The sequence below is a fragment of the Bos indicus genome, chromosome 5, assembly GCF_029378745.1.
Source record: "Bos indicus isolate NIAB-ARS_2022 breed Sahiwal x Tharparkar chromosome 5, NIAB-ARS_B.indTharparkar_mat_pri_1.0, whole genome shotgun sequence".
NCBI classification, from domain to species: Eukaryota; Metazoa; Chordata; class Mammalia; order Artiodactyla; family Bovidae; genus Bos; species Bos indicus.
This window is the reverse complement of record NC_091764.1, coordinates 56,964,065-56,981,832: the sequence shown is the minus strand read 5'-3', so window position 1 is coordinate 56,981,832 and position 17,768 is coordinate 56,964,065. Positions and strand designations below refer to the sequence as shown.

The 17,768-nt window shown below is 40.7% G+C and overlaps 1 protein-coding gene across 18 annotated transcripts in view; it reads left to right on the top strand.

Annotated features, from left to right (window-relative positions):
• The window catches only part of RBMS2 (RNA binding motif single stranded interacting protein 2), a 78,202-nt gene that overhangs the window by 38,362 nt on the left and 22,072 nt on the right, over positions 1 to 17,768 (top strand). For all 18 annotated transcript variants that reach the window (XM_070789482.1, XM_019961012.2, XM_070789478.1 and 15 more), the window contains one exon: positions 13,738 to 13,904. In XM_070789482.1, the coding sequence (XP_070645583.1) occupies positions 13,738 to 13,904 (167 nt within the window). The remainder of the gene's footprint in view (positions 1 to 13,737; positions 13,905 to 17,768) is intronic.

The following is a 17,768-nucleotide window of genomic DNA, read 5'->3' as shown; positions in this document are numbered from 1 at the left end:
GATTGGTATGGCTAGGCATGCTAACATTGTACCTGGGCCTCCACTTCAGCTATCAAATACTTGCCTAACCCTTAAAGACTGGTGGGGTTTGAGAGTTTCGGTTTGAAGCATCCTTCTTCTCCACTCCAGTTGAGAAATAAGAAAAACGTTTGACAAATGGAAATAAAACCAACACCTTTATTACTGATAAAACTGATATTCAAGATGGTACCTCCTATCTGTGGGCCAGTGAATTTTCTAATACTGCCAGAATTAGGCAGATTTTTCCACCTAGGTGCAAGCAGTGATCAGAACCAAACCAAACAGAAAGCTATGGTCCTCCCTTGTGAGGCAACCCGTGTGAAACCTCACCAGTGTGTAAGGTAGCAAAGCTGAATGCATGCTCCCTTCAGGCAACTGTACCCCCAGAGTGGAGCTGCCTGCCCACCAGGGATGGTGTGCTGATGTCTGTCTATTCACATGGAAGGGCACAGTGCAGTGGGCAGTAAGTGATCCCCCAGTGAGGGTGCTGATCAGATTCCTCAGTTTAGTTCCGTTTTCACGTACCAGACCAGTGCTTAAATCTAGTAGACTTTTTAAACACTGTGTATTTGTTTGTCTTGGGCTCCATTGGGTCTTCATTGCTGCACACAGGCTTTCTCTAGTCGTGAGGAGCAGAAGCTGCTTTGTTGTAGCATGCAGGCTTCTCATTATCGTTTCTTCTCTTGTTACAAAGCACGGTCTTTAGGTTCAAAGGCTTCGTTGTCCCACGGCATGTGAAATATTAGTTCCCCAGCCAGGGATCGAACCATGTCTCCTGCATTGCAAGGCAGATTCTGAATCACTGGACTACCAGGGAAATCCCTAATCTAGTAGAATTTTTGATGATTTTTAAATTTTTTTAATTTATTTTAAATGGAAGGATAATTGCTTTACAGTATGGTGTCGGTTTCTGCCAAACATCAACATGAATCAGCCATAGGTATACATATGTCCCCTCTTTCTTGACCCTCCTTTCCTCCTCCCTCCCCTTACCACCCCTCTAGGTTGTTACAGAGCCCCAGTTTGAGTTCCCTGAGTCATACAGCAAATTCCCATTGGCTGTCTATCTTTCATATGGTAATATTTGTTTCCACGTTACTCTCTCCATACTTTTCCACTCTTTCCTCCCTCCCTCTCCCACCCTCATGTCCATAAGTCTGTTCTTTGTGTCGTGTCTCCATTGTTCCCCTGCAAATAATTTCATCAGTACCATCTTTCTAGATTCCACATATATGTGTTAGTATATGATATTTGTTTTTCTTTCTGAGATACTTCATTCTGTATAATAGGGTCTAGGTTCATCCACCTCATCAGAACTGACTCAAATGCATTCCTTTTTATGGCTGAGTAATATTCCATTGCATGTATACACAACAGCTTCTTTATCCATTCATCTGTAGATAGACATCTAGCTTGCTTCCATATTGTAAATAGTGTTGCAGTGAACATAGGGGTACTTGTGTCTTTTTCAGTGTTGGCTTCCTCAGGGTATATGCCTAGTAGTGGGATCGTGGGTAGTACAAGGGTGAAGAAGAGGAATGCTGATATTGTATTAATAACCAGCTAGTTGTTAATTAAGGACACCACTGAATGCAACTGTCAGGAGTAAGCCTAAGCAAAGATACAGAGGAAGGGAAAAAAATGGAAGAAGAATGGAGAGGAGTAAGATAAGAGAAGATGGAGACTAGAAAAAGAGAAGAAGTGAGGGGCAGTAGAGGGTTGCCTCTAAACTATAAGTCTGTTATTCTCATTCTAAATTTTCTTTCAGTTTCACCTCTAAAGGATAACAAAAGTAAGCAGGAACCTGAGATTCTGCTCTGTAAGTTCTATCAAAACTATTTTGTAATAAGGAGAGAGGAAAATAGCTGTTTTGTTTTAGTAAATCACCCTAAAAGAATAGGGATTTCCCCTTTTTCTATATTGTTAATGGATTAAGCATACTGTGGCTATTCTGTAAATAAAGTCTGTACGTGGATATGGGTACTAGATCTTACAAAAATTCTTACAGAACCTCCACATTACTATCCAGGAACTAGATAGAACTTACAGAAGTTTCTCTTCTTCTTTTGGAGACCTTATCCCTTTGTTTATAATTGGCTTTTGGTTTTCAGTTCTTACTTTGGCAACCAGTCCTTACTTCCACCCCTTACCTCCAACTTCTGCCTCATTCCCAATTGTGATTTAAACCATGAATTGGATAAACTAGGTTAACACTTTCCTGAGGACGAGTTCTACTCAGATCACTGTCTTTTTTGAGATTCAAGGTATGTTAGAAACTATGAGAGTGTGGGTCCAGTGGTCAGGCTGTATGGACTCAAGTGTTTTAACATTCTACCCTAGTTTTTTAAAAAAAAAGTATGTCAGACTTTAAGAGACTTTGTTTTTAAATAGATAATAAATGTATGGACTTGTTATAAAAGATTCAAACAAGTATAAAGGAAACAAATAAAAAGTCTGTTTTCAATCCATCCTCCATATACCTAGTTTGTCTTTCTAGTGGCCATCATTATTAACTGCTTCTTGTGTATCTTTCTAGAGATAGTTCTATGTATATTATATCAAACTTTGAAAAATTATTTCCAAAGTCCTTTGTGATTTTTAAAAATAAGCATAGATAAAGATTAAACTTGATATAGTTCATGGGGGGCTAGGTGGTTGCATATATACGTTTTATTTTGATCTGAAGATAGACTAGGCACGTATACCTTTCATATTCTCGGGCTAGGCTACTTCCTTCAAATGTGTAGTGTTGCCAGTATTTATTGTTTGGTGAAACAAAAATATTTCTCTAATGACCACAGGAACAGAATATTTTCATGACTTTGAGATTTTAGGCCTTGATGAAACCAGAACCTTAATCTACCAATCTAAGAATTCTTTCTGTGGGTAGTATAAGGGTGAAGAAGAGGATGCTGGTGTTTCCTAACTTCTAAGGGTTTGTGATCTCTGTACGTCTTACCAAAATGAAATTGTGTCAAGTGATGAAAATAGGATAAAAGACAAGGGAGGACAGAATAAACTCTAGGCAGACATTATCTTTTCCTTCATCTTCTCTAAGGCAACCGTTTTGTGGAAGAGAGCCACATACACCTCTCTGCAAGCTCTGTTACCCTTTTCCACTTTGTAGTTCCTTCTTCGGCCATATCTCCTCCTGAACAGCTGACCCACTAGCTAGGCTGAATAGTGGAGGGATTTTGTTATGCAGAGTCACACTCCATGGGGACTCAGTTGTGTCCCAGCCATGTTCTGCCTAAGCAGTTGGTTGTCATGTTCAGACAAGCTGCTTAACCTTCAAAGCTCATTTTCCTGTCCTGGAAATGAAACTTTTTGTCTGTGTTTCCTGGTCCATATGAGATGTTGCCGCACTGACATGTACCTACACACTGATGGCACAGTTAGTTATTCCTTGGGATACAGGCATGGGCTTTTGCTGCCAGAAAGGGCTGTGCCCCCATAGAACTGTCCACATATTTCAGTTGAGGGCTCTTGCTCTGGTCAGTCTATGTAAGCACCAGTCTTATGTAGGTTTTACTCTTAACTTATTTGGGTCACGGTTCAAATGCTCTGTTTCTTAAATGTTCTACTTTGGACTCGACATTACCTATTCCCAGGGAACTTAGAACTGTCCTCTTCCCAGAAGGGAGACGAAAGGAGGTAGGGTCATGTAAGAACTGTTTTACTCAGCTCTCTGCACCGGTTTGGATACTGTCAGTCTTAGGGTTTCCATTACTTGGTTCTGCTTAATAAAAAGTGAAGTGACATACCAAAGGGAATGTTGAAATAAAATTAAGACTCAGTTTCTAAGTTTTAGAAGGAAACTAATAACATATTCCCTGCTCTACTTCACAGAGTTGTTGGGAAGAGCAAATGAAATCATAAATGTTATAGGACTTAAGATACTGTTTAATTGTCAGACAAAAAGATATAGTACAAAATTCTGCATCATGTGCCTAGAGGAGTGAGGAGGTTCTTTTTCCGTCTTGAAGAAAGCAGAGTTTTTCTTAAGAGTTTCTGAGTACGTACGTATCCCCTTGCACCTGAGTCTTTAAGGTAGAATGGTTTGTTCATCATTCAGGGTCCCAAAAGGAAACAGATGGCATACCCAAGCAGAATAATTTGAGAAAGATGTAATAAAGGGACTATTTACAAAGAGACTTAGAGAAACCAGTGAGAGCGAGCAGAGTACCCTATGGCCAGCAATTACAGAGCCTGTGTTACTCTAGATCTAAAGGGGGAAGGAACTGAGGGAGATTGCCAGAATCTAAGAGTAGCTGTATGGAGAGAACTTTGGGCGCCAGTAGCAGTATGCAGTCAAATCATGGTATTCTGGCAGGGGAAGGAGCTAGGAAAAGAAATATTCTGATCTCCTCCTCCTCCTGCCCTTTGATATCCTGCTGGTGTGTATCTGGTTCACCAAACCCAACTGGAATCCACAGGACAAGGGAGCCTGTTCATACACTCTTTATGGTCAGCTTCCTAGCCACAAAGCAAGGTGGACAGGAGTGGCAGGCAGATCTGGAAGGGCGAATGGATGGATCTCTGGGCAATAAGTTTGATTGTTTTATTAACTGAGGATTCTTTAGTTATTTTGACTTAGGGTTTGAAAATGTCGATTTTATACCTAAGATCTCGTTTGAGTATCACCTGGTATGAATGTGAGTAACTCCCCCTGGCATTAAAGGAATGTGGAAAACAGATTACTGTTATAGCGGTAAGAGCCGTGAAAGAGAAGTGGGGAAGAGATGAGCTGGAGGTGTCAGGCTTACTTGAGCTGAGAGGAAGTAGTGGAAGTGCTGAGAGTCATGTTTTAAGACCAGGTATGTTGCGCAGATCTGTGGTGTGGGTTCTCTGGCTTAGGCTCTGCATGTTGCAGAGCAACCTTTCTGTTGTTATTGTCTTTTGATAATTTTATTTATTCATTTTTGGCTGTGCTGGTTCTTCGTTGCTGCAAGGGCTTTCTCTCGATGTGGCGGCCAGGGGCTACCCTCTAGTTGTTCTGCACGGGCTTCTCGTAGTTTGGCCTCTCTTGTTGAGGGGCACCGGCACGGTCTCTAGGGCCAGTGGGCTTGTTAGTTGCAGCATGTGGCCTCAGCAGCTGTGGCTCCTGGGCTCTGGAGCACAGGCTCAGTAGTTGTGGTGCACAGCCTTAGTTGCTTCTTGGCATTTGGGGTCCTCCTGAATCAGGGATCGAACCTGTGTCTCCTGCATTGTCAAGTGGATTCTCTGCCACTGAGCCAACAGGGAAGCCCCTCATTTTGTTTTTAATGTTACTGTTTTCTTTTTTTCCAGAAGGAAGGATTATTGAAAATACTCCTTTTTTGTTCTGATATGATATAATGTCTAATTCATATTTTTACTTGAATTTCAATAAAGTATGTTAATTTTAAGACTTCTCTACCTGTAAATGAAGTAGGGTGATGCCAACTTAAGCTGAGTCCTGTGCTAGGTCATGCTAGCCTGTAGGATGTTTTCAGTGGTTGGAATGTCCTCTCCTCTCCACCCATCTCTATGAAATTTTTTTTTTAATTATTCACTTCTTTGTTTGACTGTGCTGGAACTTTGTTGCTGTGCATGGGCTTTCTCTGGTTGTGGTGAGCAGGGGCTGCTCTCCAGGTACGGTGCGCAGGCTTCTCATTGCAGTGGGTTCTCTTGTTGTGGAGTGTGGGCTTTCAGTAGTTGTGGCTCCCGGACTCTAGCGTACAGGCTCGAGTGCACGGGCTTAGCTGCTTCAAGGCATGTGGGATCTTACCAGACGGGATCGAACTCGTGTCCCCTGCATTGGCAGGCAGATTCTTAACCACTGGACCACTGGGGACGTCTCTCTGTGAAATTTTTATAACAGCTTTGTTGAGATAAAATTCCCATGGTGTGCAATTCACCCATTTAAATGGTACAATTCAGTGGCTTTTTGTATATTTGCAGAATCATGCATCCATTACCATACTTTTAGGGCATTTTCGGTACCAACCCCCCAAAGAAACCTCACTCACACGGCCATCACTTCCCAGTGCTTTCATTATCGCCCTCTCCTAGCCATAGGTAATCACTCATCTACTTTCTGTTTCTAAAGACTATCTGTTCTACACACTTCATATAAATGGAATCATATAATTGGTGGTATTTTGTGATTGCCTTCTTTCACTTAGCATGTTTTCAAGGTTCACATCATAGCATGTATCTGTATTTCTTTCCTTCTTAATGACTAATAGGCTCATATGTGGATGTACCACATTTTATTCACCCATTTATCAGTTGATAGACATTTGTGTTCACTTTGGGCTATGATGATGCTGCTACGAAATTCTTGTACAGGTTTTGTGTTGGACACATGTTTTCAGTTCTCTTGGGTACATACGTAGGAATGGAATTGATGAGTCATGTGATAACTCTGTGTTTAATTATTTTAGGAATGGCCAAACTGTCTTCCAGAGCAGCTGCATCATTTTACATCCCCACCAGTAGTGTACAAGGGTTCCAGTTTCTTCACAGCCTCACCAACACTTGTTATTTTTTATTGTAGCCATCAAAGTTACTTTTGATTAAAGCCATAATCTTTTTATTATAGCCATTCTAGTGGATATGAAGTTGTATCTCATTATGATTTTGGTTTGATTTTCCCTATGGCTCCCTTTTAAAAGTTTACCCTCCTACTCATTTTTCAAGGTAAAACCCAAAACATTTTCTTTGAGAAACTTTTCCCTCAGGAATTGTTTTTTCTTTCATGTTCTCATACCATTTTTCTTGGATCCCCATAAAAAGCACACACATTTTGTTCTGCTAGTTATCTAGGCTGTATGCTCTGGTTTGTGAATTACTTAGTGGCTTCTTGTGAAAGTGAAGTCACTCACTCGTGTCTGACTCTTTGTGACCCTATGGACTGTAGCCTTCCAGGCTCCTCTGTCCATGGGATTTTCCAGGTAAAAATAGTGGAGTGGGTTGCCATTTTCTTCTCCAGGGCATCTTCCCGACCCAGGGATCGAACTCAGGTCTCCTGCATTGTAGGCAGACCCTTTAACCTCTGAGCCACCAGGGAATCCCAATGGCTTCTTATGGGTATGTGTTTAAATTTATTATGAAATATTTCACTTATACACTTATTCACCTGTGAGTCCCCACTGCATCAAGCAGAGCTTACACATATTCGGCATTCATATATTTATTGAATGATTCAAATAATGCAAAGGGCCTCATGAGTGAATATTAGGAAGATTGATACTTTGTAGGGAAAGTGGACTTTATTAGGAGAAATGAGAGAACTCAGGAAATAATGTATTTTTAGATAAAAATGATCAGATGTGTTACATGTCCCAGAGACCACTGGTTCCAGAAACTTGTCTTGTGGAACATCAATATCCATATTGTAATAGGAATTTTGATGTCAGGCCACTGAATTTTGTATCTGTGAGACTTATCTTATTAAGGTGATACACAGTTACTATTAGCAAACCCCCTAAATTTGTTTTACTCCTTTTAGTAAATATCCATGCATATATTCTGTGCCTGGAACTTAGCTGGGCACTAGACTTGGGGTGGAGTTTTCTCTGGCTCTGGTGATAATAAAGTTAAGGGCTCAGGATGGGGATGACTTTGATAGCAAATGAATGGATACAGGGTTTGTGAATTTTCTTAAACCAGGCAAAGTGAACAGTTGATCTGAGAACCTTATTTTCAGAATAAAGACAGTGTTTTACTTGCATTAGATTTTAATTAGCAAGTAACTCATCTGAGTGGATCATTCTCTTAAAGATCTGATGAAAACTTAGTGATTGGGAAGTAGGCTTTGAATCTCTGCTACCATTGTGATCTCTTGCAAGAGAGCAGAAGGAAGACACACTCTTGTCTCCTGGTTTCCTGTAACTCAGCAAGACAGGAAACATAAAGTTCCTGCTACAGGAAGAGGGGAGTTTGCTTTTTCTTTTTCTGGATGAAGATGAAGGAGTTATATATTTCTTTATCCCCATGCTATAAGCCCTTCCCCAGATTATCATGCCCCAGAGATTCTTACAGGATATTTTTACAACATAGTTCTCTAATCATCCTTTAAATACCACCCCACCAATCTTTAATCCCACCAGTCTTTAAGAAATTAAAGTCTTTTCAATATTTTATCTTAAAGGTCTCAGGCTTAGTAAAAGAAGAACAAAACAGAAGGAATTGTTTTATAATCTAGACATAAGTAACTATCAAGGTGGTCAGAGAGAGGTAGTTCTCAAGATGGTTAGGACCCACTCACTGCCTGCCTCCTAACCTCATATGTCTTCATGCGCTTTCCATAAAAACATCTCTCCAGAGTTTTCCTGGATCCTTAAGAACTGCTAGGGGAAGCATCAAGTCTCTGAAGACAGATAATAGCTCAATTTGGGTGAGTTATCTATATTCTGAAAGGAAGGATTTTATCCTTTAATTATAGAACAACTTCATTTTTTAAAACAATTCCAACTTCTAAAAGCATAACTGTAACTGAGTTTGTGCTTGCTGTGTGCCTAGCCCTGTATTCAGTACTCTGTATCCATTAGCTCATTTGTCCTCCCTTCTCTGCCTTCTTTCAGCTCCCATGTGTGGCCATTCACTCTGCAAGGGGAGTGGTCTCTCTTGGAAGCAACCAAGTCCTTCCCATGCTGGTGTTCCCACACACGTTTTACTGAGAGATTCTGGTCTCCTGCCAACCTTAAATTTGCTGTTCTCTGGCATTTGCATTCCGTCAGTTCACCTTTGCAGTCCAGCCAGTGTTCTCTATTTTGCCTTGGTAACCCGTTGCCCATAGGTATCTGAGTTTCACTGGGAAGATCCAAAGCCATAAAGTCCCTGCCCTGAGATTGTCTCCCATCTTTAGGGATCGCAACTGAATTTATTCCATTTCCCAGGAATTAGTGCAATATTAGAACTTTCTAAAAGCATTAATACCTACTCCGTAAGCCTGCATCTCTAAGGTGCTGTGTTCACTTTTAGCTAAAAAATCAAATTTTAAGTCTCTCCAACACTTAACGACTACGATTTTCAGGCCTTCCCTGTGTAGTATTTCTAAGGTATTTAAATGTTTATTAAATGAATAAAATTAACCAGTATTTATTCTAAAAGCATTCACATATATGCATCAAGCAGATCACTTCAAATTCTGCAAGTTTGAATTTTTTTCCAAGTAATTCCATTTATGAACACTAGTTTAATGAAACAGTAACTTTTAAAAACGAAAGACAGATAATGTGACATACACTCTTGGTAAAAAACTGAGAAACAGAATATTAACCCAGAATATTAAACAAAACAACTTTTAGTCCCCCATTCCCTGTTCCTATATCAACTAAAGATTCTTAAAATAATTTAAAGCACTTGGATATCCTTGGAAAGTAATATTAAAATGTACAATATTTCTGCATTACATTTTCATAGTATTAGAAGGAATAGTAAATTGCATATTCTTTCATTCAAAATATGGAAATATGAAATATTAAAACATTTTACAAAATTGTAATTGGTTTGTGCTGGGTTTTACCTAGTTTTAACACAGTTATTTTTATTACATACTACATACATTTGAGGGCATAAGAAATATATTTTTCTTGATTGTACAAAATGATTCATTGCAAAATGCTTAAATACAGCTCTCTAGGAACATTTCCATGTTCTTATCAGTGACCATAAAGTGAAGAGAAGGAATTTTTGAGTGTCAGTGTAGAGGAAAGTGGGATGGAAGGTGACTGAGATCCAGAGTTTAGGTGACTGGCAAGCTCATCCAATTAGGAGGCTGCAGAGTTATGGATGGGACCCAGGATTTTCTTAACTAAAAATGCTTCAGATTAGTGTGCTCAAGAAGAAGGGGCTAGGGAATCTAATTACGACTGTAGAAACTTCAAAACTCAGTTAGGTGTGTGTACAGTAACGCCTGCCTGTTGCCGTAAGTGCCATGTCCGCCACAACCCCAGCTTCAGCACACTTGCTATTAGCAGCTGATTCTTTTTACAGAGATTCACAAATGGGAATCAAGTTCTAACCCCTCTTCTTTTCCAGAGTTACAGTGATGCTGCATGCTTCTTCCTTTCTCTCTCCCACCAGCGGTGGCTTGAGGATGATAAGAATGTTGCCAGGTAGATCCAGTATAGAGACGTGCTTGCCATTTTCTGTTTCACTTAATTTCAAGTTTAACAGTGTATTAAACATTTTGGGAAGAAGTTCTTTATCAGCGCCCTTGAAAAAGCACACTAGATCACTAATCCTCTCTGAACCTCCACCCACTCGGCCTGGCGTACTTGCAGCCCGGCGTGCAGGCACTGCTGCAGGAGATCCCGGCCTGAGGTGTTTGCCCCTGTCAGCCATGGCTCAGGCCGCGTGGATATCCCACAGGTTCCAGCCCCGCGCCGCACAGGCCCACCCCTGCAAGTTTGAATTTAACTTCTATTTTTTTCCTGACCTCCCTTCGTGTCTAATGTCTCCTAATTAGTCTCACTACCTTTGATCTCCTACCCCTCTGAACCAGCTGGGATTATACAGCCAGTGTCAACTTTCTTAAATATATGATATCATGTCATTTCTCAGCTTATAATAAACTTAGTAATGTTTCCCAGTCACTTCCGGAATTAAATCTCCTTCATAACATGGCTCATGCCTCCCCTCTTCTATGGAATAACTTTACATATTTCTTTGCTACACCCTTTATTTCTAAAGGCAAGTTTAATACCATCCCAGTTGTCTTAAGATCCTAGGCCAAATGTGAGGGTCCTTGCTTTAAAGAGTTCAAATCTTGCTCTTCATTTTCTAGCTTAGGCCGTGACAGAGGACCAGTGGCCTCAGAGGACTATTTCAGACAAGGAGGAGACAAAGAAGACAGTTCTACCCTACCCTTCCCACCCCCAGTAAAAATATCTCAGTCCTCTGGACTCTCATATGTATCACCCTTTTCTCTTTTACATATATAGGTAAACGTGGATCATTAGTTTACTTTAGTTAGTATTCTCTCTCCAAATAGTTTCTTTTGCGAAGCCAAATAAGCTTTACTTAAGAGGCTTGCTCAATTTTATTTCATAAATTCTCTTGAAAAGAGAGTATTTTTCTTTTTTCTCTTTGGAGCCAAACCTGCATAGCAGTTTCAGAAGCTATTTGGGAACAGCAAGAGAGAAAAAAAAATTTTTTTTCTGAACTACATTTTTTTCCTAGGAGTTTTTCTGGCCTTTTTTTTTTTTTTTAATTAATGACTAAGTCATATTTTTAGATTATGCCTAAGACCTTACTGTTAAAACCAAGATTATACCCATGGTAGCAAACCAGTAACTTGTTTTCGATTTCTTTCTTTCCTCAGTAACCCTTGGTTCTTCTTTGGACAGTCCTAGTATCATTGATAGTTCCTCTTAGGAATGTTCTCTCACATTGGGAAAGGGCACAGATGAACTCTGACTGAGATGGGTGATCTCATGGGCTTGTGCTTGGTACCTGATACGATGCTACTAGAGTTGCTTCTGCTGCCACTGTACTGCCGGCACCACCGTCATCCCCAGGCCCAGACTCTCATCCTGGTTGGTTGCCGGGGCGTGAGGGTGCTGCACACCGTCAGCTTGCAGGATCTTAGTTCCCCAACCAGAGATTGAACCCAGCCCCAGCAGTGAAGACACTGAGCCCTAATCGCTAGACCTCCAGGGAGTTCCCTAGAATCTTGTATTTAGAAGCATCAGCTTGGCTTTCTGAGCTAAGAGGAAAGGATGTCTTAGCAAATGACCTCTAGCAGTGATCTTCTTATTCTGAACTCAGAAGCACTCATGATTAGAATATAGGTCATAATCTTCTTGCCTCTAAATCAGACGGTGCACTTACCATAGTAGTGACAATGGGGGAGGTCTTGACACCTAGTATTTGATTATTATTACATATCTACTCATTTACTGGCGATTTCAACATTGTTCTTAAGTACTGCCATTTCTAGCACTGGATGTATGACTTTTAGGTTTATTTGCCCTGTTTTTGTCTTGTCTGAAAATTGCTTAAAAAATACACATGCTTTGCCCTGCACTTGCTGACTGTCACTGCCACCACAGAGGAATCATAATTCATATTCTGCCAGCATGTGGATTGTTTTGTATGGAAAATCCTAGTATGAGTGCTGGCAAAGAGAGGGGAACAGGGATAGGAAATAGATAGGGTATATCAGGAGGTGCAGTAGGTCATGAGTCTTTGGGCCATTCCAGAATGTGGTATTGAGTTTCTTCTTCGCTGTAGTATGGAGCTAAGGAGTGAACAGTGTATTTGCAAGTGGATACAAATGTGTATTTGCACATTTTTTAATGACAGAAATAGGGAAATACTTGCTTCAACATATTTAGCCTGAGCAAAGATTTTTAAGAGTTTTCTAAAGATCAGAGGCATGAAATATAAGAGGCACATATTACATTAAGATTATTTGGGGGAAGGTTTCCCCTCTTTTATATTTATGTATCTCTTTTTCTTGTTACCACTCCAGTCTCTTACTGCCACTGCCACCAAAGAAAAGCAGGTGGGGGAAACCCTGGAGATGAAGCTGGCATTTTATAGGAAAGTAATTCCAAATAGATTTGTACTGTAAAGTGCTTTAAGCCAAGGGAGAACTGGAATTTGAGTATGATATAGTAAAGTGTACCACATTATAGGTAGTTACGCAAATTTGGGGGCTTCCTCAGTGGCTCAACAGTAAAGAATCTGCCTGCAATGCAGGAGACTAGGGTTTGATCCCTGGGGTTGGGAAGGTCCGCTGGAGGAGGAAATGGCAGCCCACTCCAGTATTCTTGCCTGGAAAATCCCATGGAGAGAGAAGCCTGGCAGGCTACAGTCCATAGGATTGCAAAAGAGTCGGACATGACTTAGTAACTAACAAATGCAAATTTAGAGTATTATGAAACATATATTTGTATACGCTAGAAGCTTGATTAGAGCATTAGGATATAAAATATGCCTGGAAAGAATGAATCCATGTTCTAGTCAACCTGGTAGTTTTTCTCTAACAGAAGGACCCCCAAAGCGTAGCAGAGTCAGGTTGCCTGTCCTGGTATCAATAGTGAAAGATTACAGATGTTTCATCCCAAATGTTGGATTTCCTTACCCATACTTTATCTAGTATTCATTCATATTTAAACCTTTAAAATAAAGGTTTAAATAAGTAAAGAACTTACGACTAAACCCCTATTAGCAGAGTGAAAAATGTCATTTTTTACTACCTGGCACGATAATTAGTATTTCATTTTATTTGTCCAAGTGTATAATAATTTTCAAACTCTTGCAAGTATTTTGCAGTTTTCCTGTTCTACAGCTCTATGAATAATCTGTGTTCAGCGTTTCTATACCTTCTTGATTTGATAAATTACTAGCTCCTCCCTGTCATTTTTGAATAGAACTTAGATTTTTATTAATCTTGTCTCATTACACAGTTTACTTAAGAGGCATACATCACTTGTATTTCCAGCATCTATATAGTAAGAAAGAACACTTCTCTATCACAAAGTATCTTTTTTCTAAACCTTTAGCAAACATATTTTGACCTCTCATTTTCCGTGAAAGGACAGTTAAATATTTTCTTATTCAGAGAAGAATTCTTCTAGGTGTTTTTTTTTTTTTTTCTTCATTTTTTAAAAAACTCTTCTATGACTTCATTGCTGTTCGGGTTTGGAATCATTCTTTCCAAGGGCCAAGATCTTCCTCACTCCTGAGCATCTAAGTGTGTGATTTTTCTGACCTTTTGCTCTTCGTGTCTCCCCGCAGCCATATGTGTCGTTGTCTCAGCAAATGGCACCACCTAGTCCAAGCAGCAGTACCCCTAACAGCAGCAGTGGGAGCACTGCACATGACCAGCTGAGTAAGACCAACCTCTACATCCGGGGATTGCAGCCAAGCACTACTGACCAGGACCTAGTGAAGTTGTGTCAGTCGTAAGTTGGGGCACACGTGGATAGGTTTCCAGGGACAGTACAGATTTGGTGATGCTGGCTTCTTACCAGATACTCTTATCCTGAAATGCAGTATTATTTTGCTTCTACCCCTATTTTCACAAGGTTTCTCAGCAACCCCTCTGAAAGAAATTCTATGTACTGCCAATATATAAAACTTTCATGTGTTTCTCGGAAAAAAGCCAGATCAGGCTGACCTGGAAAGCCTAGTTAGCATATGAGTTTGTTTCCGGCATGTATCCAGAGCTGATGGTCTTAGTGGAAAGATTTCTGTCCTTACACCTTGAATAGAAATGCTCAATATCTCTGAAGATATTGATCAGAAGATAGAGTTGGCAGTGAGGATAGAAGAAAGTGGGACTAAATTGAATTATGCTCTTAGGAGAGTTTCTGCTGCTAGAGATATTTCCAGGGACCCAGAGGGGCCCTCAAGCTAGTGGATAAAGAAGAATATGAAGAAAGAGTTGTCAACTGGTATTTACTCCCTAAAGATCTTAGGGGTCCTTTTGCATAGACTTGAGTCATGAGGTAGAGATAACTACCATGGAATTAGCCCAGTTAGGAAAGCCGGAAAAATTGCACGCATGCAGAGATGCCAGCTCAATTCTATGTAGCAGAAAAATATGTGTTTCAGATCATTTATATGGGGGAGTGATTGGAGGCTGGTAGGATGGGAGTACTAACAGAGAAGGAGAAATTTATTTCGAGTTTGTTTATTTGGGTGTGCCAGGTCTTAGTTGCGGCAAGCAGGATCTTCATTGCAGCGCACGGGGTCTTTAGTTGCAGCACGGGTTCTCTAGTTGTGGCCTGTGGGTTCAGTGGTTGCAGCACTCAGGCTTAGTTGCTGTGAGGCATGTGGGATCTTAGTTCCCCTACTAGGGATCAAAGCCACGTCACCTGCATTGGAAGGTGGATTCTTAACTTCTGGGCCACCAGGGAAGTTCCTAAATTTACCATTGTTTAAAACTGTTGAAGTATAACAAGCATACAGAAAAGTGTACAAATCATAAGTGCTTACAGAACAGTGAATTTTCATAAAGTGAACACATCCTTGTAAGAGTCCCTTGTAACGCAGATCAATGGAACATTATCAGCTCTTCAGAAGCCCACGTCCCTGTGACAATCTCTCTCCTACCCTCAAAGGTATCTACTGTTTGACCTCTGAATGATTAATGTGGCTTGTTTGAACTTCTTATAATGATATAGCACATACCATTTTATGTCGTTTCTTTTTCTCAGTGTTTGTGAAATGCATCTACATTGTTGCTTGTAGCAAAACTTTGTCCATTCTTCTTGCTCTCTAGAATTCCATCGTAGGAATATAGCACAGTTTATTTACTTGTTCTACTGTTGCTAGATATGGGGTTGGTTTCCAGTATGTGACTGTTATAGATATGAATAGTGCTGCTGTGAATTTGAGCAAGACTTTTGTTGCATGTGTATATACATGTATGTTACTAGGAGTAAAATTGCTAAATTATAGGTATACATTTGTTCAGCTTTTGTAGATACTAGTAAACAATTTTCTGAAGTGGTCAAACTGACACAAACTCCCATAACAGTATATGCATGTGCCAGCTGTCCCAAATCCTGGAGAGGCTGAACATCCTTCCCCCAGAATGTATGAGGCCTCAGAGGTACTCTGTAAATCCCTTAGTCTTCTGAAGTTGTGGTTTTGGAATTCTCTTTGCACCAGGCTGCACAGAATCAGTCTCTAAAGGCTGGATATGTGTATAACACTGGATCCTTTACCTCAGCTTACCTTGTTAGAAAGATATTTAAATGAACTTAGGGGACTTAGTCTAGGACTAGTAATTTTTTGAGGGAATAGAAAGTGGCCAGAATATCTTTAGGAGACATAAGAGACGTGGGTTTGATCCCTGGGTTGGGAAGATCCCCTGGAGGAGAGCATGGCAACCCACTCCAGTCTTCTTGCCTGGAGAATCCCTATGGACAGAGGAGCCTGGCAGGCTACAGTCCATGGGGTTGCAAAGAGTCGGACATGACTAAAGTGACTTAGCATATGAAGGAAGAGAGTACTGTATCAATCTAGTTCCTTGATTTCTCTACCCTTTGTTTCTTGGACTAAATATAGTGTGCTACAAAAATCAATTCTGTGACTCCACAAGACAGAGGAAAAGCTCAGTTCTGCTTTACTCTACTTTAAGGCTCATTTGGTCCTTACCGATAGTTGCCTTACCTTCTGTTGTGTCTGAGGGATGAGAATAATAAGGATGGGAGCATATAGGATGGGAGTAAGGAGCCCAGGAGGGGACCATACGTAGGAGTGCGGCAGAAAAAAAATAGGTGCTAGATGAGTTATGACGAAAGGGAAGCTGAGAAGAGCAGGTGGGTGGAACCCTCACAGGCATGTGAGCTGGGAGATAAACCTCTCTGTGAATGGTGTTTCCCATGCATAGAAGGACTTCCTGCCTTTGTCCCAGCTATCTCTCTAGGTTGTAGGGGAAGTACGCTGGATCCTAAGCCCTGGTGGGCAGGAAAGAGAGGCGTGGAGTCTGGAACTGGAACTCCCGGTTCTCTCTTGGAGGGCTCCTTCCACGGAGGAAGCAGCACGATCCAGCTGTTGCCAGCTGCAGTGGAAACTCTGAGCTCAGAGTCTCAGGCTGCTCAGACCACAGCGAGCCCCACCCTAGGGCCTGGGTGGAGATAGCAGCATGTGTGTTCTCAAGCTCGCAGTCTCCCTCATCCCTTCTCTTGCCTAAATTTGGGGAAGAATCCAAGTATGCAGCCCAGAGGGTTAGGATCACATCTATTCTAGCCTCCAGGGCCCTACTTGGCTTATTCTGTCTAATCCGAGGGTCACAGAGCCCCACTAGAACAGTCAGGGGTTGTCAAGGAGCAAAGCAACTACATCAATCATCATCTGTTCTTTAGGGATGGAATGGGAGGAAAAGTAGAAAAAAATCCTTGTTTCAGGTAATTCAGTCCCTGCCAACTGTTTTCCAGTTAAATTTTATACTCCTGACTTTGTTAGTGATTTTCTTTTCTGTCTCTCTAATATGGTTCACCCTCCTGGAGTAGAATGTAGAGATTTCTTTCTAGTAGAACACTTCTAATATATCCCAGAACAGTGGTACTCCACTGTTCACAAGTTTGGGGAACTCCACAGGACCCCACATGGCTAAAGTATAATTTTAAAAGGTTGAAGAATATAACTCTCCTACAAATATAGGTGAGCCTATGCCAATATTTACTTTACTCATTAATGAGGGAACTAGCAGAATGGTAAAATGAGTTCAAAGAGCATTTGAGAGACTGAGTATCGATAGGTACTGAAGGAAGAAAGTAAATAAGATTACTAGGTTACAGAGAAAAGTGCTTCATACCCTTTAGGACAGTAAAATAGTAACCTTTGGGATTATCTTTTCTAATGGACAAAAATTACTTGTATCTCTACTAGATAAAAATCTACAAGTTAATATGTATCTTCATAAAATCTGAGCCTCATCAGTAATAAATAGCAACCTAAAGAAACATCCTTCTAGATAATAGAATATACCTTGAATGGGCCTTGTAAACAATGTTCCAGAGTGACATTGAAAGAAGGTGAAATCCTTATTCTGCCTTATCAAGTTTTGGGTAATTTTCTTAACACAGCTATTGCATTTAATCTAATGCCCAGTCCCACTCCCTAACACACTGAAATCTTGACAGGTAGAAATCAGGGAATTCCTTGTCAGTCCAGTGATTAGGACTTGGCGTTCTCACTGCCAGGGCCCTGGAATCAGTCCCTAGTTGGGGAACTAAAATTCCATAAGCCACATGGCACAGCCGAAAAGAGAAAGAAGTCTTAGACACTAAAGCCCAAAAGAGAGCCATTTGGTT